At 40.9% G+C, this 25,628-nt stretch overlaps 1 protein-coding gene across 4 annotated transcripts in view; it reads right to left on the minus strand.

The window, feature by feature from the left end:
- DAAM2 (dishevelled associated activator of morphogenesis 2) overlaps positions 1-25,628 on the minus strand; it is a 249,298-nt gene that overhangs the window by 69,550 nt on the left and 154,120 nt on the right. For all 4 annotated transcript variants that reach the window (XM_048517373.1, XM_048517546.1, XM_048517458.1 and 1 more), the window contains 5 exons: positions 20,376-20,709; positions 7,173-7,283; positions 6,581-6,684; positions 6,063-6,129; positions 2,417-2,534 (listed from right to left, as the gene is read on the minus strand). In XM_048517373.1, the coding sequence (XP_048373330.1) occupies positions 2,417-2,534; positions 6,063-6,129; positions 6,581-6,684; positions 7,173-7,283; positions 20,376-20,709 (734 nt within the window). The remainder of the gene's footprint in view (positions 1-2,416; positions 2,535-6,062; positions 6,130-6,580; positions 6,685-7,172; positions 7,284-20,375; positions 20,710-25,628) is intronic.

Here is a 25,628-nt window from a genome sequence, read left to right on the forward strand (position 1 = left end):
CACAAGATACAGTGACCCAATTAATCAATCTTTATTATGGTCACAGACCAGCATAATGTAGATATAATACCCAGATTAAAAGGATAAAATATATTAAAACTATAAATATATAACTAAAAAGATCTACTGGCAGAAGAAAATTGGGAACACAGAAAAGGTATAAGAACATAAGGGGGATGGGATAAGAGTGTAAATATTAAAAGGAAACAAGGCATAAGGGAACAATAAAATTGGCAGATAAAAGACTGTAACTATTAGATCATGGTACACTTTAATAAAACAACTTTAGTACTCATTAAGTCTGTTTTAAAGTACATCCTGTGATGCTACACAAAACCTGGCAAAGCTATGTTATATCAGGATTAATATCTATAAGTAGTAGGGAAATATCAAATTGTTCTGTGTGACCTTGGTGTTGGAATCCCCAGCCTCACCCCCAGTCTCAGGGGAATGGTACATCCAGTGGTGGGATTGAAATAATTTAACAACCAGTTCTGGTGGTGGGATTCAAATAATTTAACAACTGGTTGTTCACAAGCACCATTTTAACAACCGGGTCTGCAGAAGTGATGCAAACCTGCTGAATCCCACCACTGGGTACACCCCCACCAGCCATTTCAGCCACAGAGTGGCAGAAAAGAAGCCTCCCCTGGGCTGCCTTCTTCTCCCACACGCTCTCCAGCTGAACTGAGAGCCCTACAAGTCTGCTCTGACTCTGTTCTCTGTCCTGGTCCTCTTTGCTTCCCTACAATCTGTCCCTTTTCCTCTCCCTCCATCTCCATAGTTTGTTTTTCTATGTTGCCTCTTTCTCCTCCTCTCCTTCCCTCCTTCTCTCAAGCATCAACCACCCTCTCCCTTCCTGTTCTCCTCTCCCTTTATGCCCTTGGCCCACTCCGGCCATCCTGCCTCCCAAGCCAAAAAGTATGCGGCCCTGTCCCCTTGCCAGAGGCCGGGCTCTCCCTCCAGCCAAATCAGCCCAGTCAGAGCTGGGTTACTCTGGTCGGGTCTTGGGCGCTCCCGGTGCTGCCCCCAGGTCCCAGGCAAGGCTCGGCCTGGCTCGTTCCACCCTGCTGGGAGCAGTGATGGGCATGCCTGGCTGCTGGGAGTCCGGGGCTTCTCCGCCGGCCACCACTGCCTGGGCAGCCTTGCGCCGACCCCATCACCCTTGTTGGGTTGCTTGGGCACCTCTGATGGCTCCAGTACCCTGGGGAGTCCTTGGGGCCGTGGTCCATCACCTGCCTCCCCCTCTTTGATGAGTGTGGGGGAGATTCACTGGGGGGTGGCAGGAGTCCAGGGAGGGGGCTGTTCCCATTCCTGGACACTATGTGCCCAGATCCACAGGGACATTATCTCTCCCAATTAGGACAGCTGAAGGGAAGGCATGGCATCATGCCACAGTAAAACCCACCAAAATTTAGGTACTTCAACATTAGTTAAAGATGCCATAGGAGAGGCTGCATACCTATTGGATTCACTAGCAGGTTGGAGACCTGGCTAGATCCTATTGGAACTCTATGTCTACCACATGCTGGCTAATGTCTTCTTTGGCCTGTTCATAAATGTTGGATAAAAATGGTAAAGAAAAATCCAGAGATAAGTTTTTAGATACCAGTGCCTACATTCATGTAGACTGAAAATCATCAAACATAACTGGGCATCATACAGGAGTTGCAAAATTGGCTTGGCTTCTAACAATTTAAGTGTGGCAAGAATATAATGGCCACCTTTTGTCTTAAGGAATTTAAGGATAACAGTTGAGCTTTTCTGTGAAATTCCAGCAACATAGTCTCCATGAGCTTTTCTGCTAGTGGCAGAGTGGAAAACTAACCCAAATATTTAAAGCAGGAAATCTGCTCAATCTTACAACCATCAATCCAATCAGATTAAACACTAATAAATATAGCAATTTGGTTACAGACAACAGTAGACCATATGGCTGTAACTGCCCCCTTATGAAGAAAAGTCAATCATGGGAAAATGACCCCTTTATCTTTTCCCCAATGGGAATTGGTAACATGGATGTGATATCTTATCTTATACTTGCCTAGAACATAATCCCAATCCTAAAGAATTGGGGCATCCAGTCGTGGATTTGTAATATCAAATCTAGTTTAGCCTCCCACAACTTCTCTGATATTTAAGATTTTGCCATCTACATGCCAGGTATTCTCAAATTTATCTTCATAGTCAGAAAGGTTAGATATTCTTTAAAGGAAAGAAAACAAGCTAAGGTTGTAATGAAGCTGAATTTTGTGCCTGGTATCAAATTTTGTATTTTTCCCCCACACATCAGCAAAATCTCACTATATAAACACACCTGGAAATTATTCCCAAATAACATAAGGAAATACAAGGGTGGAGAAACTGAGTGAATTGAAAAGGCAATCTTAGGCCTGGGAAGAGACATTATACTCACAAGGCATTTGCAAGCAGTGCTGAAGGACAGACAGCAGATATGGATACGCATCTGTGTGTTTCAACCTTTTCTTGATCATCTCAAACATCTGAGAGGCGCTTTTTGTGTCAATATGTACCTACAGCAAAATGTGGGAAGAATGAAAATAAAAAAGTGTCCCTTCATGAAAAGCCTGATAGCTAAAACAACAATTCTTGAATGTTAACAAAAAGACAAGTTAAACAAAAGCAATGTTTTAAAAACATTTAAAATCTGCATTTTTTATTACAAATGGAATGTAAATTTAGGAAAACCCAATCTTTTACAAGCAAGAAAAAGGAATACAACTCACATATTTATATTATAGAAACTATTGTGTGTTGTTACAAAAAAGGAAAAAATACACTTCTTCCTACAACTATAGAAAAGGACTGTCAGAAGGAACCAGGTTTTTTAAGTGATGGCAACTTTGATACTGAACTTTTCCTCCTAGAGAAAGACATCAGCTAAGCTCTTAGGTTAAATTTAGAAAGCTGGTAAATACCTTTCTTTTAAAGAGAGTCTTTCAGGTATAGTTGTGTTTTCTAATTATGTAACTCTGTGATCATTTTTATATTGTTGTTTTAAACTGAAATTGTTTCTTCATGGTTTTTGTAACTGTGGCATTGTTACAAGCTACCCGGATGTGTCTTGTGATGACACAAGATGTATATACATGTAATAAATAAAATTAAATGTGTGCATAAAAGAAGGAACCATAGAAGCATGGTTAATGACTCACTTCTTTTTCTAAGCCACATAATATTTATATGAGAAGGAGCCACAAGACTGATCTGACCATACAGTTTCTTCAGTGGACACATTTTTAGACTGGTGAAGGGTCACACAAGAGAAAAGCAGTTCCCCCACCATTTTGGATATACACAAATCAGTAATGAATGAAGACATAGTTATACATATTCATCGCTATGTCTACAAGAAACACAAAAATTAAGACACTATGTGAATTGACTCATTACCTGTCCGCTACTGAATCTCCTAGCTGCAGTTCTTCTACACTATTTACTTCATTGCATTCTAGAGAATCACTTATTATTTTTAAGCCTCCCATAGACTCTGGATTGCTTGAGAAACACAGATATTTGAACCTTATTAATTTGAACACTTTTTCCATTGCCTTGTCTCCTTTTGATTCTCAACATTAACTCTATCCAAAGTAAACTGAGAAAAGGTCACAACTTATTTATAAGCAACAATGGGTACTTTATACAAAGAGGTGTAGTAGTGCCTGAAATGGTTAAGTTATCACAGGATGTGACTTTAGTTTCCTGACAGTTCCAAAACTCTTCCAGTGCTGGCTTCTGTAACAGAGTCTAAGTCCTTACTGCTGCAAATCCAGAAAGAATTCAGCACACAAGGAGTCAACCTGTAGCTGCTTGTGGTTGGCTGATGGCTAAACAGTGAGTTCTTTAGTCAGAGTTGAGAGAACTGAAGAGAGCTAGTGAACAGATGTATGGAGATTACTCTGTTCTCTTTATATAAAAGCTTACTCTTGGTGAGCAACAAGTCAGACAGTAGCAGTCTGTGCTGAGTCCTCAGTAAAATAAACAGTAATCCAAATTAACACACTGGTTGCTGATGTAAATTCTCCAAAGGAAATCCACACAGAGAGAATAAGCAAAAATAGGCTTACTAAGGCTGTGGTATTTCAAGGAGAGAGGAGAGAATTTTTATTTCTGTTTGGAGAGACAGAAATAAAGGAAATCCTACTCAACGAAGTGTGGGACAAGACATTTCTAGGAAGAGGCTGTGTTGAATAGTGTGGAGACATACTGCTTCAATATGTTTATCTGACAGTAAATTGTTCTTAAGGAAGTTAAGGAGAACAACTTACTGAATAACATCTATGTAATGTGAATACTGAGTGTAACAAAGTAAGAAAGGACCTAAGCCCGTGGTGGCGAACCTTTGGCACTCCAGATGTTATGGACTACAATTCCCATAAGCCCCTGCCAATTGGCCATGCTGGCAGGGGCTGATGGGAATTGTAGTCCATAACATCTGGAGTGCCAAAGGTTCGCCACCACTGACCTAAGCCATTTATCTGAAGAACTGAAATAAATTGTAATAGAATAATAAGCTAGCAACAGCAGCTACTTGTGTATATAATTTCTGAACAAACCTGCTTTACTTTTCAGTTACATTTTACTTTGCCAAAATATATTTTTGTAAAAAATAAAAGCTTATTCTAGTTCATCTTTAAAGTGTTATAAAAGCCTCTGGTGCCCCCTTTTTGATCCCTGACTGAGAAAAGGGGGGGTTGTTTTTTTATTTGTTCAAACAGTGAGGCTCTCTGCTTACAATCTCAATTGAAGAAGCCCTTTGTATTTATTTTATTAATAAGATGGAAAACCAGGGAAATATCAAGAAAAAGCAACCTCACACACTACATTCTTATTTATAATCTGACAGAATTGTTCAGAGACTGCAGAGAACAGCAGTTGGAATTTTAGAGGGAAAATCTTTTGAGGGCACTAGTGGGCAGAGGGGCACATCACAGCTTCCCATTAAAGGGGGCGATCCCATAGGAGACTACAAGCCAATCTGGGGATCTACCTGCCTGCCTCAGAGAGTAGGGAGCTGTCCATTGGGATCCTATAATTGATGGTGCTGAAGCTAGCGACAGCTCTGAACTCTTGACACTGGAATCCTGTACCACAGGCAGAAAAACTGGAGCAATGCCATTTTGGACACTCTGGCTTATAACTCCAAAGGAACACTTACTTTAGTCGATAACAGACCAAACTTGAGATTAATAAATAGCTTAAAAGTAACACATGGACAAGGGCTCCACAATTTCGGCAGATACTAGTTCCAAGACACTGGCAGAGTGCAGAAATCTGAGTGCCATTACACAAATAGGCTCAACCTGGTAAAATAAGCCAGAAGTCTAAGATGTTCAAGTCCATTTAGACTCTCCGAGAGTCTTGTGTAAAATAAATTAATCTACAAACTGCTTAGCAAGAATCAGTACTACATACAGATGCTCAAGTATTTTCCACTTCAGCTCACATCTTATGCATATGAACAGGGAGCCAGTTATTTAGAAAGCAGTTGCTTACAAAAAAAACCTTCAAAACTTCTTTGCTGCACTACTTTCCAGGCAAGCAGGCAGTCATACACAGGGCACACAGAAACCAAATAGCACCTAGTACTTATATTTCCAATAAGTTTTGCAGTGATGCCAATAGAAACTATGGAATGGAACAGAAGAAATTTTGCAATGCAATCACTTTGTCATGGAATAGTCCTCCTATTCACTGCTTGAGATGGGCAGTAAACATCAAAGGTGATAAGAAACCAGCTCAATAGTTATCATGGCTTTCTAAAACAGTTGTTTGCTGCAAAGTTCTTAGAAAGTACTGAGGCACTTTAAGTCATTAATGCCACAGAAGCTCAGTTGAGAGACCTGTCTAATTTCTAATTAAGAGACCTGTCTAATGCTGTCTAATTTCACAGTGTCTCCAACTTAGTCCCCACACTATAGTTAAAAATAGACCTTATTCCTTCCTAAAGTGGGAAAATAGGATCCTTGCCATACAGAAAATTCATACAGATTAACTCTAAAAGAAACAGAAAAACAGGCCTTTCTAGAATAGATACTCACCACTTCAAATCTTTTGGCAAGTTCCAGGTCATCTTCATTTCTCACCATCTCAAAGAAATCTAAGTGCCTAAAAGACAGAGAAAAATAATGACATGCCCATACCTCTATCTCTAGTTTAAAGTGGCACTAACTGGTTGATGGGTCCTTTCTCCATTGAAGAGTGGGATAATGACAGGTGAGGCAATATCTTTTTATTTATGAGACCAATCTGAGATGATCAGGATTTGACTTCCATAAAGTTAGTCTTCCCACCGGATTAGAGGATGAAAGTGCTGACTGAAATCTCCCCAAACAGACAGTTAAATAGATATTACATTAATGGAGGACTAGGGTTGTTGCAAAAATTCAGAATTATTTAGTGTGGAATAGTATTCATTCTGCTCATATACATGGGTATATTATGATTCAAAACGCCATTCCTAGCTGGCTTAGTGTTCTGCAATTTATGGCAGTCCAAAGTGTGATATCAATGTGTATGGTCTTGTATCACGTGCCTCTCCCCAAAAGATGCTTCTCACCTGTCTAGTGTTGCATTCTCATGTCCCCTTAGCTTGTCAATAACAGGCTGGATACCCAGCATTAGGAATTCATATCGTAAGTGCAACCGGAATTCCAAATTTTCCTAAAGGAGATAAAAATAAATCAACCCATTAGGTTCTGATTCCTTTTCAGTATTTTAAAACAGCTTGAAACGAAGCTTGAGGTGGGGGGAAGCACAAATTTTGCATTGAAGGACTGAGATTAAGTTGTCAGCATCCCTTGCTGTAAAGATGAGAGGGATCGCTACTTGGGAACTTGAAGAATTACTGGTAATCTGAATAAATCACTTCCCTCTAGATGGATTCATGGTCGGATACAGTATAAAGGTAGTTCTTTATATCCTTAACATTTAAAATAACTGGTCTACTTTATGGATGTTGTTGGAGTTAAACCAATATTGGGATATGATGAAGGAGACAACACGGTACAGACCTTGGGGGCCATAAGATCCAACCACTTCACAAATCCTAACATGAGTAATTCATTAGTAATTTCAAGTATAAGCAGGAAAAAATTGAGGGGGGAGGAACCACCATTAACTACATGCAAGATTTTAGAAGAGATACTCACCTCACCAGTACCAGCATTCAAAACAGCATTAATAAAGGACATGATAGCAGTTTTGAGATTCACCTCATCTCGATATCGCCCCAAGCTTCTGTCTAGCTCATTGAGCAATGACTGCAAAGCAACAGGAGTAAAAGTAACACAAGTGACCACAATAATACTGTCTCTTCTACACCACACATTAAAATTATTAACATTGAATGCTTAGCATGATAACAAAGATTATAAAGGCTGTGAGAAAGAGTTAAGAATTAACCTAGTCCTGTAAGAATGGGGAAAGGTAGAGAGAGTGAGAGAGTTTGTCCATAATGCACATACAACTGGTTACACAATTGTTTGTCCAGAGACAACTGTCCAGTCCCCCAGACTGAACACCCTACAGCCCCACCATTTCAATACATTAGGGCTACATAATGTAATCCTTCTAACTGTTAGATTAACCGACTAAATGTTTAGCTGAAGTACCCATTATGGACCAATTTTTACTTGTGTAGGCCGATTTTAATTAAATTAATTAGTAGAATGACTGTTGCTCTTTTGAAGCCATTAAAATGTTCATGGCTTACTAAAAGAAAGAATAAAACAAGAAAATATCAAAAATGGCTGTCTACAGTAACACGGTTTGGATGTAAATAAAATCCTTTCATACAAGTCACATTTAATTTCATACAAGTCACAAAATACAATTTTTTCTCCCTTCAAAATAATATTAAATTTGGTTGGAAAGATGGTATGGAATGAAGAAAACAAAGCACAGTTTATGGCTCAGAGGAAACCATAAACTACTGCATGCTGGTTTCACCAGTTACTGCTTTTGTTAACAGGTCATATTTGTTCTTTTCTTGTATGTGAATACATACATATATACACATACATACATACATATATGTTATATATATACATATGTTATATATATATACATATGTCTTTTATATATATATATATATATATACACACACACACACACACACACACATACACACACACACATATATGTGTGTGTGTTCTTTTCTTATATATATAAGATACACACACACACACACACACACACTTGGGTTCTGCATAGGAATGTGACAGAACTTCTGCTAATTCTTGTATTTCAAGGCTGGTGCTACTTCAGGCTTCATGTGTAGGAGTGGGGAAACAAACCTGGTTCACCAGATTAGAGTGTGCCGTTGATGTGGAAGACTGGGGAATCAAACCTGGTTCTCCAGATTGCAGACCACCTGGTCTTAACCACTATACCACACTGACTCTCAACATTCATGAATCTGACAAAGTGGGATTTAAGTCCACCAAATTTAATGCCGCACAATTGGTAGTCCTTGAACTGCCACAGGCAGCTTTGAAGTTGATGTACTGGTTTCTATAAAGCTTACTGGGTAATCAGCTATGTTTTCTATTTGGAGAAGGCAACTGGCAAGTTAAATAGGTTTCTGAATCCTTCTCTGTAATGACTCATTTATCTTTTCCCCCAAACGAAGAACATTATCTGGGAAGACTCACGCTCAAATCTCCACAAGACTTCCCCAAATGACCTGGGGTAGGTCTCTCAGTCTCAGCTCAGCCTACATTACAAAGTGATTGTGAGGAATAAGTGGAGACAAGAGGACCAAGAATGAGTTCTTCTGACATAGGGTGTGATAAAAATGTGAAAAAGTCTTTCAAAAAGTAAAATTATGACACCACTTTTAGCTGTTCATGGACACACAAGCACATTTCACTTCCACACAACTTCAGATTTCATCTCTAAGCCTGTCGCACACACTTTTTTGTTCTTCAGTGGGCAACCAGGAACAAGACTGAGCTTTGTATTCACTGCCATCTGAAACTGCCTCTGAACCAAGCTATTTGGTCCTCAACCAAATTCAATATTTTTTCATTAGCTGCAACCATTTGTGCAAGTTGTCATTCCTTCTTGGTTGTTTAAGGGGGGCGGGGGGAAGAGGAGAAAGCACTTCAAACACTGCAATTCAAATAAAAGTAACTGATTCAGCAAACTGCAGTAACAGCGAGAATCCAAAAGCCAACACTCTTCCCGTAGACTTAGCAAAAGGTTTCCTATCTTGGGTCTCTTATGGGAGACAACTCCATGATTATAGACTAGCCTCCCTAAGCACTGGTGTCTTGAAAAATTTGTGGACAAAATACAGTTAAGAAGATATTATAGTAGTAGAACAGCTTCTTACAACTTAGCCTCCTGTACATGCCTTCTGTCCCATAAGGTACAAGTTTGCAATATTATATTACATTTTGAAAAACAAAAATAGCTGGAAAAAACAAATGTAGCTCTTACATGGACCACAAGCTGACTGTGGATGGGATTCAAAAGACTGTGGATGGGATTCAATCCCCAGAACCATTAGCCAGTAAGAAGAACATGTGGACCCATGACTTATCAGCAGTGGCGTTCCTGCCTAGGGACAGGGGGTACCCTCTGTCCCCGGGCGCCCCTCATTTGGTCACATGGGGGGGCGCCAGCATTTCAGGGTCGTTTGTGGGTTTTTAAGTTTTTAAAGTGTTTTTTCACGTTCCGGCCTGCAGGGGGCGCATTTCTAGGACTAGCAACACCAAAATTTCAGGGTACCGTCCAGAGACTGTCCTGATGATACTATCCGAATTTGGTGATGTTTGGTTTAGGGGCAGCAAAGTTATGGACCCCCAAAGGGGGTGACCCCAACCCCATTGTTTTCAATGGGAGCTAACCTGAGATGGGGGCTACCCATTTGGGGGCTCATAACATTGGTCCCCCTGAACATAACTTCACCAAACTTGGGTGGCATCATAAGAATAGTTAACAGATGATACCCTGAAATTTTGGTGTCACTAGCTTTAAAAATACACTTCTTCCAGGCACCCCAAGAAATGTGCCCAAGATTCTTTGTTTTGCAGTGACTTTGCTCCATTGTAGCCAATGGGGAATTTCAGGATGGCTCCAGGAGGGCCTCCTGGTAATAGCATCCAGGTTTGGAGACCTTTGCTTCTGGGGGTTCAATTTTATGGGCCCCCAAAAGGCTTATTTTGTTTCCCCGCTCTTGCACATGAAAGCCTGTGGGCTGAGTTCTCTCAGAACTATCTCAACTCGCCCCCCCGCCCCACTCCAGAAGCAAAGCTCACCAAGCTTGGATGCTATTACCAGGAGACCCTCCTGGAGCCACTTTGAAAGTCTGGCGCCTCTATCTTCAAAAATGTGCAGCCTGCCTCAGAAATTCCTCATTAGCTACAATGGAGCAAAGTCACTGCAAAACAAAGAATCTTGGGCAAATTTCTTGGGGTGCCTGGAAGGGGTGTATTTTTAAAGCTAGTGACACCAAAATTTCAGGGTATCATCTATTAACTATTCTTATGATGCTACCCAAGTTTGGTGAAGTCATGTTCAGGGGGACCAAAGTTATGGTCCCTCAAATGGGTAGCCCCCATCTCAGGTTAGCTCCCATTGAAAACAATGCGGATGGGGGCATTCCATTTGGGTGTCCATAACTTTGCTGCCCCTGAAACAAACATCGCCAAACTCAGGTGGTATCATCAGAGCAGTCTCTGGATGATGCCCTGAAATCATGGTGCCGTTAGCTTTAAAAATGTGCTCCCTGCAGGCCAAAAAAAACACCAAAGATACGCCCCCACACCCCAAATACGTTGCATTGGCATCTATTCATATCGGGGCAGGACATAATGGGACAATTTTTGTCCGAAAGTGCCCAAATTTGCCCAGATTCCAGCTGAATCTGATATTTGTTTCATCTGAATCTCCAACTCTCAAAAGTGATGCTGTTTCAGGGTGGGGGAGAATCCAACCCCAAACAGCATCACTTTCAATTTTGTTTTAACCGGGGACCCCTGATTCTCCCTTTAAGGTAGGTTGAAAAGAAGAATCTGAGCTCCCTAGTTTAAACACCATTGAAAGTGATGCTGTTTGTGGGTGGATTCAACTGGAGGTGTTTTGTGAGAGATGATGCTGACATTTGTTTGGTAAATGTTTTGCTGGGGGTGATTTGTGAGAGATTTACATGCTTAATACCCACTTGCACTGGCTTGGAGTTGTTTCTCAGGTTAACAACCTACCTCATAGGGTTGTTGTGATTAGGAAATTAGGAAAAGAGTTGGTGGGGAGAGAGCCATGTATGTTTTGACGGGAGGGGGAGGTGTTTTGTGAGCTGGTACAAAAAATCATTGTTTGGTCATGGTGGGGGAGGGTGGCAGCCCATACGCCGGGCGGGGAGGGGGGCGCCAAACTCAGGTTTTGTCCCCGGGCGCCAGTTTGCCTAGGTACGCCCCTGCTTATCAGGGCTTTCCTTCTGCTTTTTGGGCATGTTATGCTCTCTTTCTTCTACCCTTGCCCCAGGTTGTGAGAGAGGCAACACACAAGCCAAAGCTTAAAATACAGAGGAGTTCCTCCCATTGGGCAAAGTGGGCAGTTGCCCAGGGTGCCCCCTTGTGGGGGGAGGGCCAAAAACTGCAGGTTCATTTGTGGGTTTTTTTGTATTTTCAGTGTTTTTCCATTTTTGGCCTGCAGAGGGTGCACGTTTTAGGCTAGCAGCACCAAAGTTTCAGGGATTTTTTAAAAGACTCTCCTGATGATATCACCCAGATTTGGTGAGGTTTGGTTTAGGAAGTCCAACGTTATGGACTCCCAAAGGGAGTGCCCGCAACCCCCATTGTTTCCAATGGGGGCTAATGGGAGATGGGGGCTACACCTTTGAGGGTCCATAACTTTGGACCCTCTGAACCAAACTTCACCAAACCTGGGTGGTATCATCACTAGGGTCTCATGAAGATACTCTGCAAGTTTGGTGCTGCTATCTTAATAATTGTACCCCTGACAGCAGGCACCCCCTAAATTTCCCCAGATTTTCCTTTTAAATCCACCCCCTTCCTGCTAATGCTTGTTTTCTTTCTTTCTTTTATTCTCAATGCCTAATAAAGGTTGTTGTTGTTGTTGTTGTTGTTGTTGTTGTTATTAAATCCACCCCCTTTGGCATGGATTTAAAGGGAGAATCTGAGGTCCCCAGTTTAAACATTGAAAGTGATGCTGTTTCAGGGTGGGGGATAATCCACCCCAAAACACCACCACTTTCAATGTGGTTTAAACTGCAGACCCCAGATTCTCCCTTTAAGGTGGATTTAAAAGGAGAATCTGGGCTCTCTAGTTTAAACACCATTGAAAATAATGCTGTTTGGGGGTGGATTCCAGCATCACTTGTTTAAACTAGGGAGCCCAGATTCTCCTTTTAAATCCACCTTAAAGGGAGAATCTGGGGTCCCCAGTTTAAATAACATTGAAAGTGATGCTGTTTTCCCCAGTTGGCGGCCTGGATACAACACCATAAAATGTTTTCATAGCAGTAATAAAACATTTTGAAAGCATTTTGAAAATGTTTTCAAAAAAATATTTCTGCTTTGTCGCATAGCCCATTCATGCATTCAGATTTGTGAGTTGGGGTATGTTCTATAATGTGGAAAAAAATCATTGTTTGGTCATGGTGGGAGAGGGTGGCTGCTCATGGGGGGGGGGCATCAAACTCAGGTTTTGCCCAGGGCTCCAGTTTGCCTAGTTATATTTTAACCACTGTTAAAATATAAAAACTGTTTATCATTGTGCCAGATATGCTCTATTCCTGGTTTGAGCATTTCTATGGCAGATTCCACTGTTTTTTTCTTAGCAATTTGAGGCCTTTGAATTTATAAGCTTAGGATTCATTCTATCTGTAAATATTTCAGCAAAACCTTTCTCTTTATTCATCATCATAAAAAAGCAGTTGTATAAACAACATCCACACCCGTTCTTGAACTCAATTCTAAATCCTCCAACAAAACAAAGGACTGGTGACATCAAGAAGTTTCTTTCATGCCTATTTTTTCTTCTTACGCATCATATTACTAAATGAAATATTGTATTGTCGAAGGCTTTCACGGCCGGAATCACTTGGGTGCTGTGTGGTTTCCGGGCTGTATGGCCGTGTTCTAGCAGCATTCTCCCCTGACGTTTCGCCTGCGTCTGTGGCTGGCATCTTCAGAGGATCTGACGCAGACGCAGGCGAAATGTCAGGAGAGAATGCTGCTAGAACACGGCCATACAGCCCGGAAACCACACAGCACCCAAATGAAATATTTCGTGCATGGAAAATAGAGGAAAAAACTATAGATTGAACATAAGGTCCCAAATTGAGTTCTACTATCTCTAATTTTAAGGATACTAGATAACATGTCTGGGGCAAATCTCGAAGACTTCAAAGATCTACTGCCAGATAGAACAGACAATATTAGGCTAGACAAACGGATGTTCTAGCTCTGGATAAGGCAGCTCCATATATTCCATTTAAGAAAACATGTACACCTTCCTATCTGAATTGTAGTCCATAAAGGGGCATGGCCTCTCCCACAGTAAATGAAGAGTGGAATTAGGAATGTGAAATCATGACTTCCAAAAATGCACAATAAGGATGCATGAAATTCTATCAAAATGTGAGGAATTCAAACAGCAATTTCAGTCTTCAGTGAAGATGTCTTCCCAGTATTATCAGCAGTACCCATGGCATACAAGTAAAAATCACTTAGGCCTCCGTTTGAAGTGAAACTCCTGGCAGCCAAAATGGATTTAATTGGCTGCTAGTAGTAATTTAACAAAACCTCCTTCTTTACCTTGTAAAGTTTTTTGTTTGCTTCAAACGCCCTTGGCATTCACCCTGGCTTTCAAAACAGTTTGTACTCCCATGTTGTCACTGTCACACTGCTCATACAGGAAGGCAGAGTTTCCAGATTTCCATAAAGTGAACCCACAATTTCACCTTCACTCATAAAGGCCAACAAAGTCAAAATCAATTCCTTCCACTTTTGCTATTTCTATAGAGTTTGTTTTTTAAATTAATTTTCACTATTGAGGAAGAATGTTGTTAACATTTCAGTGGCAGATATAGAAATCCTGGGATGATATTTGAGGTTGAAACAATTAGGAGAGGGGGCGGAAAACATGTCTGCTGATTAGAATCAGCTTCGGTCTGCAAGATTTCAAAATCCTGTGGAATCTTTGCTGGGTGAATCTAAATGACATTGTTCAGATGACAAGAGGCATTTCCTCTCAGAGCTGTTAGTGGGAGTTAAAGGATGTTCCAGGTATTTGCAAAAACTGGTCTACAACAGTCAGGCCTCAAAAACTAAGTGGATGATTATATTCACATGAAAAGAGTCTGTCTCTGGATTTTATACTGGAATGATTCTCTGCCTAGTACACTGACTGGTTTTCCAGTGCTATTTGAAAGTCCAGGAAAAGTTCTGAACCGAAGATGTAATAAAGTTGACCTGGTGTCTCCCTCCCCCAATTAATAAATATGGTTTGTGAGAAGTAGAACTGTATTCAAGCCAAGCATTTTTACCTCAAACACATTCCTGGCTAAAACCTGTCTAAAAATGCTACAACATTCTTTTTTATTAAAAACATAAGAAAGAGCTTGCTGGATCAGTCCAGAGTCCATCTAGTCCAGCACTCTGCTACTCACAGTGGCCCACCAGATGCCTCTGGGAGCTCACATGCAGGATGTGAAAGCAACGGCCTTCTGCTGCTGCTCCTGCTCCTGAGCACCTGGTCTGCTAAGGTATTTGCAACCTCAGATCAAGGAGGATCAAGATTGGTAGCCATAGATTGACTTCTCCATAAATTTGTCCAAGCCCCTTTTAAAGCTTTCCAAGTTAGTGGCCATCACCACCTCCTGTGGCAGCATATTCCAAACACCAATCACCAAGAAATGTTTCCTTTTAGTAGACCTAATTCCTCCCCACAGCATTTTCAATGTATGCCCCCTGGTTTTAGTATTGTAAGAAAGAGAGAGAAATTGATCTCTGTCAACATTTTCTACCCCATGAATACTTTTGTAGACTTCAATCATATCCCCCCTCAGACATCTCCTCTCCAAACTAAAGAGTCCCAAATGCTGCAGCCTCTTCTCATAAGAAAGGTGCTCCAGTCCCTCAATCATCCTCACTGCCCTTCTCTGCACTTTTTCTTTCTCTTCGATATCCTTTTTGAGAAGTGGCAACCAGAACTGAACACAGTACTCCCAAGTTCGGTTGCACCATTGCTTTATATAAGAGCATGGTATTCTTTGCAGTTTTATTATCAATTCCTTTCCTAATTATCCCCAGCATAGAGTTTGCCTTTTTCACAGCTACCATGCATTGAGTTGACATTCCCAAGGAACTATCAACTAAGACGCCCAAATCCCTTTCCTGGTCTGTGACTGATAACATTGACCCCTGTAGCGTTTATGTGAAGTGTGGATTTTTTGCCCCTATGTGCATCACTTTACATTTTGCTATATTGAACTGCATTTGCCATTTCTTAGCCCACTCACCTAATTTATCAAGGTCGGCTTGGAGCTCTTTGCAATCCTTTGCGGTTCTCACTACCCTACATAATTTGGTATCATCCGCAAACTTGGCCACCACGCTACCCACCCCTACTTCTAGTTCAATTATGAATTGGTTAAAGAGCACTGGCCCCAAAACAGATCACTGGGGGACACCACTCCCTACATCTCTCCATTGAGAGAACTTCGACACTAAAGAAATAAGGGCTGAAAGCTTTCAAGTTAGTTGGGAACTAAGAGTACTTTAGCTTTAGTTTCTTGGAAGTCACTACATGGAAAAACAATTCTTGCATCTGGATTCAAAGCACTGGCGGGGGGGGGGAACAGTAAACAGGAGCATGTCCCCACTGCTCTTAAGAAAACAAGGAGACAAACATTAATCTTTAATTCCTTTTCCCTATCCAAAAACATTTGACAGGGGTAATTATTTGTACATTCCACACATTCATGGATAAGATTGTACGTTGGTTCCCTAGAGACTTATAAAAGCTTCTGCAAACTATTAGCAGCAACTTATTAAGGTCCAGCTGTATAGTGTATGAATTGTGCTACTCTACATACTAGCTCAGAAATTAGTTATCTTTCCAGTTTTTTTCACTCAGCTGAAAAGTTTAAAAGGCAAGGGGTCTTTGAGATATGGAGAAGGGACTTCAACAAGGTCAAGTTTACAGCAGCATTGAGATTTATTTGGCATAGCAATCTGGTCAAATTGGGACAAGGGATTAAAATATGATTGAATGTTATCAGGGAAATTACTGTTAAAAATCTTTGTCAGGCATGCAAGGTCATCCTAAGCCACCTCCCGAATAAACAAACCAAGCTTCAGAAAAGTTACCTCATGCTAACCAGTTAACAGATCATATTTGCTTTTTCATACACACATACATATACAGTGAGAAAGAACTTCCTTTTAAGAAGCATAAATTCTAGTTCAATGGCCTTCAACCAATCAGTCAGGACCCTCAGATGAGTCACAATATCCCTTGAGCTACCACACAGTCACCTCTGTTGCTGCCTTTTAGAAGGAACAAAGATTAAAGAATGGCAAGATCAAGAAAGTACTAATTAGAAGGTACTGGCTAGATGAGAACAATTGAAGAAGCAGTGGAGACTACCAAACAACAAATAACAGCCACAGTGAGAAAAATTGAAAGATGTGAAGCAAAAAACATCCAGTATAGTCAAAACTAGCAATTTCAATCAGACCAAAGGCATGTCTACCAAAGTCTCAACACAAATCAATGTTGAAAGCAAAGGACCAGAGAAAAATGCAACATCTCAGTTCTGGAAAAATCTTTGGGAAACAGTAAAAATCACAAGAAGACACAGAGGATAAAATATTTTGAGAAATGTGTTGGCAAAAAACAAATGCAAGAACTGGTAATAACAACTGATATCATGAAACATTGAATCAAGAATGTGAAAAACTGGACAGCACTTGGACCTGATCAACTGGCTCAAATACCTAACCAGTTTGCACCCGACAATGGCCAAGCGGTTTAGTGAAACCATGCAAAATGGTGAAATCGATGAATACTTGATTCACAAAGATCTGGCCATCACCTGGAAACTAGATGCAAATAACATGCCTTCCCATGATGCTCAAACTGTTCACCACCATAGTAGCAGATAACATCATGGACTACTTGGAAGCGAATAACATCCTGCCGGTGGGGTAAAAAGGCAACAAAAGAAGGAGCAGGGGTACAAAAGATCAATTCCTGATAGACAAAATGATAATGGAAAACTGCAAGAATCAAAGAACAAATTTGCATATAGTCTGGATCGTTACAAGAAGGCATTCAACTCACTGCCTCATAGTTTAATAATGAAATGCTTGGAAACAATTGGTATCAGCAAAAACATTTGAGTATTCACTGAAAAAGTGATAAGACAGTGGAAAAGTGAACTGACAGTCAAAAATGAAAACTATTAAACAGTCAACATCAAATAAGGAATTTTCCATGATTATTCACTTTTCCCCTTACTGTTTATCATCACCATGATCCCACTAACAGTGATTTTAAAGAAAACAAAGTTGGGATGTCAAATGACCAAAGACTCAGAAAAAAATCTCACTTTTGTACATGGATGGTTGGAAGCTCTATGGGAAACTAGACATAGAAACCCAGTCACTAGTGAGCAAGTCTGAATATTCAGCACAGACATTTTAATGAAATTAGGCCTGGAAAAGTGCTCCACTGTTGTAATAAAGAGGGGAAAAATCATTGAGAGTGATGGCACAGAAATGCCTGATGGCCAGCTAATCAAGTCCAACCAAAAGGAAGCCTATAAATACTTGGATGTTTTGCAGATGGATAACATCAAGCATGGGCAAGTGAAGGCTGTGGTCAGCAGAGAATACACCTAGAGGGTCAGGAAAATTTTGAAATCAAAATTAAATGGTGGGAATATCATGAATGCCATCAACACCTTGGTCATACTCATAATCAGGTACACTGCAGGAGTCATAAACTGGATACAGGCTGATTTGGATGTACTGGATAGAAAAACTCAGAAGCTTATGAAAGTGCACTACATGTTACACCCGCAGAGTGATACTGATAGATTATACCTTCCCTGGAGAGGTATAATCTGGTGGCAGAGGATTACTGCAAGTAAAGCAAACAGTGGAAGAGGAGAAACATGCACTGACCAATTATGTGAATGAAAGTTAAGAATAGGTATTGATTGAAGAACAGACATTTACTGAAAACCCAGTGAACCAAACAGGAATACAAAAAAAAATGAGGTTAAAATGAGGACTGAAAGCTGGCACAACAAAGCACAGCACAGCCAATCTCTGGAGAAGATCAAGGACAAGGTAGACAATTAAAAGACCTGGCTGTGGTTAACAACTGGAACTCTGAAAAAGGAAACTGAATCCCTGCTTTCAGCCGCTCAAGAGCAAGTCATTAGAACAAATATGATTAAGGTCAGAATCGAAAAATCCTCAAATGATGCAAAATGCAGAATGTGAAAGTGAAATGTGAAATTGTCAAATGTGAAAGGAAGCTGGCGAAACTATAAATCATGTACTCAGCTGCTGCAAAAATATCACCCAGATTGAGTACAAACAGTGGCACAACTCAGTGGCCAAAACGATCCACTGGAATTTATGCAGGAATTACAGCATTAGGACAGCTAAAAACTGGTGGGAACATTGCCCAGAGAAAGTCATGGAAAATGAGAAGGTCTTGTGGGACTATTGAATTCAAATGGACAAAGTGTTGGCACATAACACTGGACGTCTCAGTGATCGAGGGAAAGAGCCGAACAACATTGACACAGCAGTACCTGGTGACAACAGGGTCACTGAAAAAGAACATGAGACGGTCACTAAATACCACCGTTTGAATATTGAGATACAGTGACTATGGCACAAACCAGCTGACATCGTCCCAGTGATAATCGGCACCCTGGAAGCCATTCTGAAATTGCTAGAGCAGCACTTGAAACATCTTCAAATCAACAACATCAACATCTGTCAGATTCAGAAGGCAGCCCTGCTGGGATCCGCACTAATACTATGCCGATACATTACAATGTCCTAGGCCTCTGGGTGAGGCTCAAATTGTCATGAAATGCCAACAACCAGCTAAAGATCTGGCAGCTGAGAAATCTACCATAATAACTGCATGTTGGAATTGTTGTAATGAAAGGCCAACAACCAGCTAAAGAACTGGCAGATGTAAAATCAACCAATAATAATAACTGTATATGAATATTCAACAATCCCATCTTTCTTGTTAACAAATGTGGGCTAAAAAAATCTAGGTTTCCTTTTAAGTAAATAGGACATTTTTATAAATCTTTAATTCGTAAAAATATGCCATTTTAACAACATCTGACCCCCTAACAACATTTAACAACATCTAACCCCCAAATAAGCATACTGACTGACTCAAAACTCATCTAGACTTTAAGTAGCTGCATTTATCACTCTTTATGAACTATTTTGTATAACAAGAGCTGTTTTTAACTTTTAAATTACACATGTCTGTAATGAAGAAGGGAGAACCTAGGAAACCTATACGCGGGCAGCCCACAGATCTTGGTAATTGCCAATCTGTTACTTAATTTTTGTATTTTCTATTCTGCCACAGAACTAATTTACAACATTTTATCAAAGAACAACATTGAAATCAATAATTGAGTTGTACTCCTTCCTATATGGCTCAGATGGATGAAGAGGCCTGTCTCACCATGTTCTTGACTGACAGAAATTGAGTAATTTAAAGCCTAAGAATATAGGGATCACTGGCTTTATTTAGAATTGTTTCCAGTTTTGCTTCAGGTGAATAAACTTTTACTGTCAAGAAGCTCAGTAACTTGAGCAGCTCTTTCATGAATTACTAAGGTTGTAAGTCTTTTTCAAAGGCATGTCAAACATCTGCATCTAATTTACCAGAGATGGATTGATTTGAAATAAAAACAACTGAATCTTATCTTATCCCCCAGAGACTTTGTTGAGTGTGTCCTTTAATATGGGGCAGAATCCAGGCACTGTCTGAAATAGTCTTATAAATGGTATTTTGAGGACACACTGATATAGAAATGAGAATCAGAAGGCGGCACAGTAGATGCCTAAGGAATGTTCCACTTCTACTAAGCAAATATGTAGTTACGTATAATTGTATTTTGAGACTCAGCATTCATGCAGCTACAATGCAGATCTTCGTATATGGGATAATAGGGTTTGAAATGAATGCAGCAAGCAATGTTAGCATCTACTATTCAATGAGAAAAGCTACTAAGCTAGAACAGTATTATAAGCCAATAAGCTGGGACACTGGTGTAAAGATAAAACTGCATCTGGAACTGTTTGTCAACATGTTGGTTTTACCTGGAATCTTGTCCTCTCTGCAGCATAGATCTGGTAGTGAAGCATAGCCTGAAGAACTTTTTTGTGACCTCCTGGCACTAAACAAACTGCCCCAAGGATCTCCAGCACAGCAATCTTGGTTTTGATGTTCTCAGTCCGTAAACTCTGAGAGATTATATTGATGCTTTCTGGATGGGCCAAAACATGTGCCCGTCCCTGGGAGTTGTTCATCAGAGCCTTGATGCACCCTATAACGGATGTATGTATGCGGCTCTCTGAGGTCTCATAGTCCATACTCTTGAGAAAGTTCAACAAGCAGGTCAGGCCATCCAGTTCAATAAACCTGGTCACAAATCTGAATAGATGAAAGAGAGGAAAATAGGTTCAAGCAACTTGGGTAGGAGACATCAGGTTAACGGAATAGAGTGGCAAAGAAATGATTCCCAGGTTACTTTTGACAAACACATGAAAATCCTCAGGAGCCATATCTGCACCTGAAGATCCTTGTCAACATTTTGTCAGCCCTACAACACACATGCATATTTTGAAAAGACTGCCACTCTTGTGTTTTGTTTCAGAAGAGAATGTGAATTTTGATTCCAACATCATATTACTGACAATCTTTAAGCATGGATATAAAAATTACACAAATGTGAGTTGAAGAACTAGAGAGAAGAAGAAGAGAGAGAGTTTGGATTTATATCCCCCCTTTCTCTCCTGCAGGAGACTCAAAGGGGCTTACAATCTCCTTGCCCTTCCCCCCTCACAACAAACACCCTGTGAGGTAGGTGGGGCTGAGAGAGCTCCGAGAAGCTGTGACTAGCCCAAGGTCACCCAGCTGGCGTGTGTGGGAGTGTACAGGCTAATCTGAATTCCCCAGATAAGCCTCCACAGCTCAGGCAGCAGAGCTGGGAATCAAACCCAGTTCCTCCAGATTAGATACACGAGCTCTTAACCTCCTACGCCACTGCTGCTCCTAGTTACCTAGATCACACAAATAATTAACATAAATATAGGTCTAGTAATTGTTTAGGGCCAAACTGAAGAATACACATGGAGATCAACTAATGAACTTCCTAAGCTTTTTTCATTGGTTGTCACATGGGGTTGTGACCCAGGAAAAGGGTTCTTCCACAAACTTAAAATGATCCCCTAGAGCTGCTATTTGCTTATCTGAGTGTACATGTATGTGAGCATGTGAGGGGGAGGGATACAGATAATATAAAAGTGTGGTGTTGTGGTTAGAATGCCAGACCAGGCACTCTTACACTGACATGAAACCTTGCTGTGTGACCTTGGGTCAGCCACTCACTTTAAGCCTAACCTCACAAGGCTGTTGTAAGCACAAAAGGGAGGACAGCATAATGTAATAAGTTGCTTTGGGTCCCCCATGGGGAGAATGGCTGGTATAAATGAAATAAATTTCAGTGGAACATTTCAGTCCCATACGGAAGCCTGAAACTAGATGGGAATGAATCTGCTTCATTCAGGAATCACTGAAGTTGGCCAGCCACTTCTCAGTCACCTTGGCACCACTCATTCAATCACCTTGCTCAAGAATGGTACATTTGAGACAGAATAGTAGTTATTCAACTCTCCTGGGTTCAGAGCAGATTTCCTTAGGAAAGGACACTTCAAGGAAGGAGTGACCACACCCTCTCTCAGGGAGGTATTTGCTGTCTTCCAAACCTAGTCCACCCTCCCCAAGATATTTAAGCAGCCAGGAGAGGCAAGGGTCATACAAACACCTAGCTTCACCCTAGTTTCATGCAAGCATGCACGCACACGCGCACACACACAAAGCCAGTTATTTTGCATTTTTAAGAGCACCTGCTTTCTTCCATTTATTCTAGATATCTAAATAGACTTTTTGTGTGCCAACAGTATAGTGACTGGAGGCCAGTTCTTTAGCTGAACTATTGATTCCAGAGAGAAACTGTGATAAAGCAGAAGTTCTGGTCTTCTATTATTTTCTTGAATATCTTAAAAATTCCCACCATGCCTTCCAAACTTTTTTGTTATTTTCTTACATCAAAATGAAGAGGAAAACTATTTGAAGTGCTTTTAAAGGACAGCATGCAGATCTGCTAAAAAATCGGTGTAAACAGTAATGATTGCAAGTGGTTGCTAACTTATGGTGTCCCCATAGAGGTGGTTTGCCATTTTGTACCTCTGCATGGGCTGAGAGAGTTCTGAAAGTACTATGATTGGTCCAAGGCCACCAAGCAGGCTTCATGTGGAAGAGTGAGGAAAGGAACCCAGTTCTCCAGAATTCTGTGAAATATAGGTGTACTTGCACGCAGAATGTTCTCCAGTTAGAAGAAAGAGAAAAAGGAGGAGGAGGAGGAGGAGGAGGAGGAGGAGGAGGAGGAGGAGGAGGAGGAGGAGGAGGAGGAAAAGAAAAAGAAGAGTTGGATTTATATCCCCCCTTTCTCTCCTATAGGAGACTCAAAGTGGTTTACAAATTCCTTTCCCTTCCACCCTCACAACAAACACCCTGTGAGGTAGATGGGGTTGAGAGAGCTCAGAAGAACTATGTCCAGCCCAAGGTCATCCAGTTGGCGTGTGTTGGAGTGTACAGGCTAACCTGAATTCCCCAGATAAGCCTCCACAGCTCAGGTGGCAGAGCGGGGAATCAAACCCAGTTCCTCCAGATTAGAATACACCTGCTCTTAACCACTACACCATTAGCGGTTTCAGTGTTTGACAGTGTTGTTGACAATCAGGCTGATATACATTGTTTAAAATGAATAATCACTCTCCCAAGGGGCCAAAACCTCTGGGAGATTTGAACAGGTCTAAGGTCAACATACCCTTTTCTGGGTTATTTTCAGTGATGACTCTTAAAAGCATGACTGCTGGAATGAAGGGCAACATACTGTGGTGAGATTAGTTTAATTAAATGCATAGTATATTTTATGGGCGGGGGGAATAATGGTTGAAATCAATCTTAGAATTATGACCACTTAACACAAACAACACATCATATGGTAAAACTATTCCTGGACTGCATCTCTTTCGGGTTCTCATTACAGTTGACGTATATTGGGCCCACACAGGGTGCGGGGGGGGGGGGGGGGGGAAGCACTTTACATAAAAACACAAACATGTAAGGAGAGGTTCTAGTTATCCTTACACTCTGCTATTAGTAGTTTTTACACAGTCCAGGAACAGCAATACAACATGGTCTGCTATTTGTGTAGACAACTTCTAAGCTTTTAGATGGGGATTTCACAGAGGAAGATACACATGTGATGTATTATGACATAAGCCAAAACCATGCAATATAAAGCTAAGAACCATTTTCTGCTTGTAAACATTTATGGGCAAAGCCCTTCAGAATGGCAGCAGGTATGGGGGAGAGGCAGGCAGCTTTATTGTCATAACAGGCAAATGGAACGACTGGTTATTGGGTTATAACTTATTGGAACGTTCCAAATAAAAACCAGGACAAGCAATTCAAGTGCCAGATGTAGCCAACACAGTTTCAGCGGAACCACTGGCTTTGGCACAGTTGCAGCATCTGTATAGAGTTGTGCTGAATCTGATTCACATATCTGTAGTTTGGAGATTTGGCAGCAACAAGTCACAAAGCTCCCAACATACCGCTTTTTTGAGGCTGCCTTAACATTTATGAGCCTTGCTGTAGTGTATAAACAAATTATAGAGTAGTAGTATGAAAAGACAGTTTGAAAACTTATATTGAATTTGGGCCACTAACTTCATCCAACTGGTTTTAACCAGAAACCAGGAAAAACCAAGGCCATAAGTATGAGGGGAATTTGGTATGAGATTTGGTGTCTGTTCAAATCTGAATTATAAAGCTGGTCCATGTGTGCATGCCTGAAGAATGAAGACAGCATACCACAAATGATTACACTCAAATGTGTTAAATGGCAGTGCTCCTTGTTGGAGCACAATAGGTCTAAGGTTTCCAACCTCAGCTGATATAAGCAAGCGTGGAGACCATTTTTTAAACGTTATAAAGTTACATTTTCCATCCCTAGAAAAATCAACAATTCTGAATATAAATCAAGGCAATTCAATGCAATCTATGCATTTAGTAGCACTTCCATTTTTACTTCTGGAGGCTGATACATATCTGTGCCTACATTGGTTTGTATATTGTATCCTTCTGGATGCAAACTGCAAGCTTCCAGAGATCACTGTTGCATTCGCTACATGAAGAAGAGTTGGTTTTTACAGCCCATTTTTCTCTGCCTTTAGGAGTCTCAAAGTAGCTTACAGTCATTATCCCTTCCTCTCCTCACAACACACAACTTAGGAGGTAGGTGAGGCTGAGAGAGTTCTGAGAGAACTGTAACTGGCCCAAGGTCTCTCAGCAGGCTTCAGGTGGAGGAGTGTGGAAGAAACCCAGTTCACCATATTAGAGTACAATGCTCTCAACCATGACAGCATGTTGCCAAGAGGTCTCTCATTCCAGCACCAACTAGATCAGGGGTAGGGAACCTGCGGCTCTCCAGATGTTCAGGAACTACAATTCCCATCAGCCCCTACCAGCATGGCCAATTGGCCATGCTGACAGAGGCTGATGGGAATTGTAGTTCCTGAACATCTGGAGAGCCGCAGGTTCCCTACCCCTGAACTAGATCTAAAGTTGCTTAATTTCTGCAAACATCCTGCATTGTGTGCTTGAAGTTGGGCTCATGGCACACTCTGAGGGAAAAGATTGGCCACCACTGTTCTATATACTTTGTCTGAAAGCTAGCAGCAGTTTTTCCAGCCTTCAGACTAGTTTCCCAGACTAACTGAGGCAGAGATTTTTTGGATCAGAAAGCACCCACATTACTGTCACTACCAAAGGCTGGACACCTGCCCATAGAAGGCAGCGAGATCAGAACTGTAACAGGACAAAACCAACCCATAGAAGGCAGCAAGATTAAAGGTTATCAGAACTGTAACAAGACAAAACCAAGCCAGAATTAAGGAAGCAATTCCCTGCCATTTTGTTCAAAAAAGTGACAAGTAGGCTAGAGAGTGGGAATCACTCTGGGCAATAGGGAAAAAATGATTTTGAAATAGGACCACTGTCCATTTTCTTAAAACTTTAACAAATTGCTGCTGAAGTCCAACAACCTTTTCCTTGATTCTACTTTAGTCCTTCTTTGGAGGTTTTTAAACAGGTTGGATGGCCATCTGTCAGGAGTGCTTTGATTATGTGTTCCTGCATTGCAGGGGGTTGGATTTCATGGCTCTTGTGGTCTCTTCCAACTCTATGATTCTATGATACACTGCCTTTCCAAGATCAACTGA

The sequence above is a fragment of the Sphaerodactylus townsendi genome, linkage group LG01 (genome assembly GCF_021028975.2).
Source record: "Sphaerodactylus townsendi isolate TG3544 linkage group LG01, MPM_Stown_v2.3, whole genome shotgun sequence".
Lineage (NCBI taxonomy): Eukaryota > Metazoa > Chordata > Lepidosauria > Squamata > Sphaerodactylidae > Sphaerodactylus > Sphaerodactylus townsendi.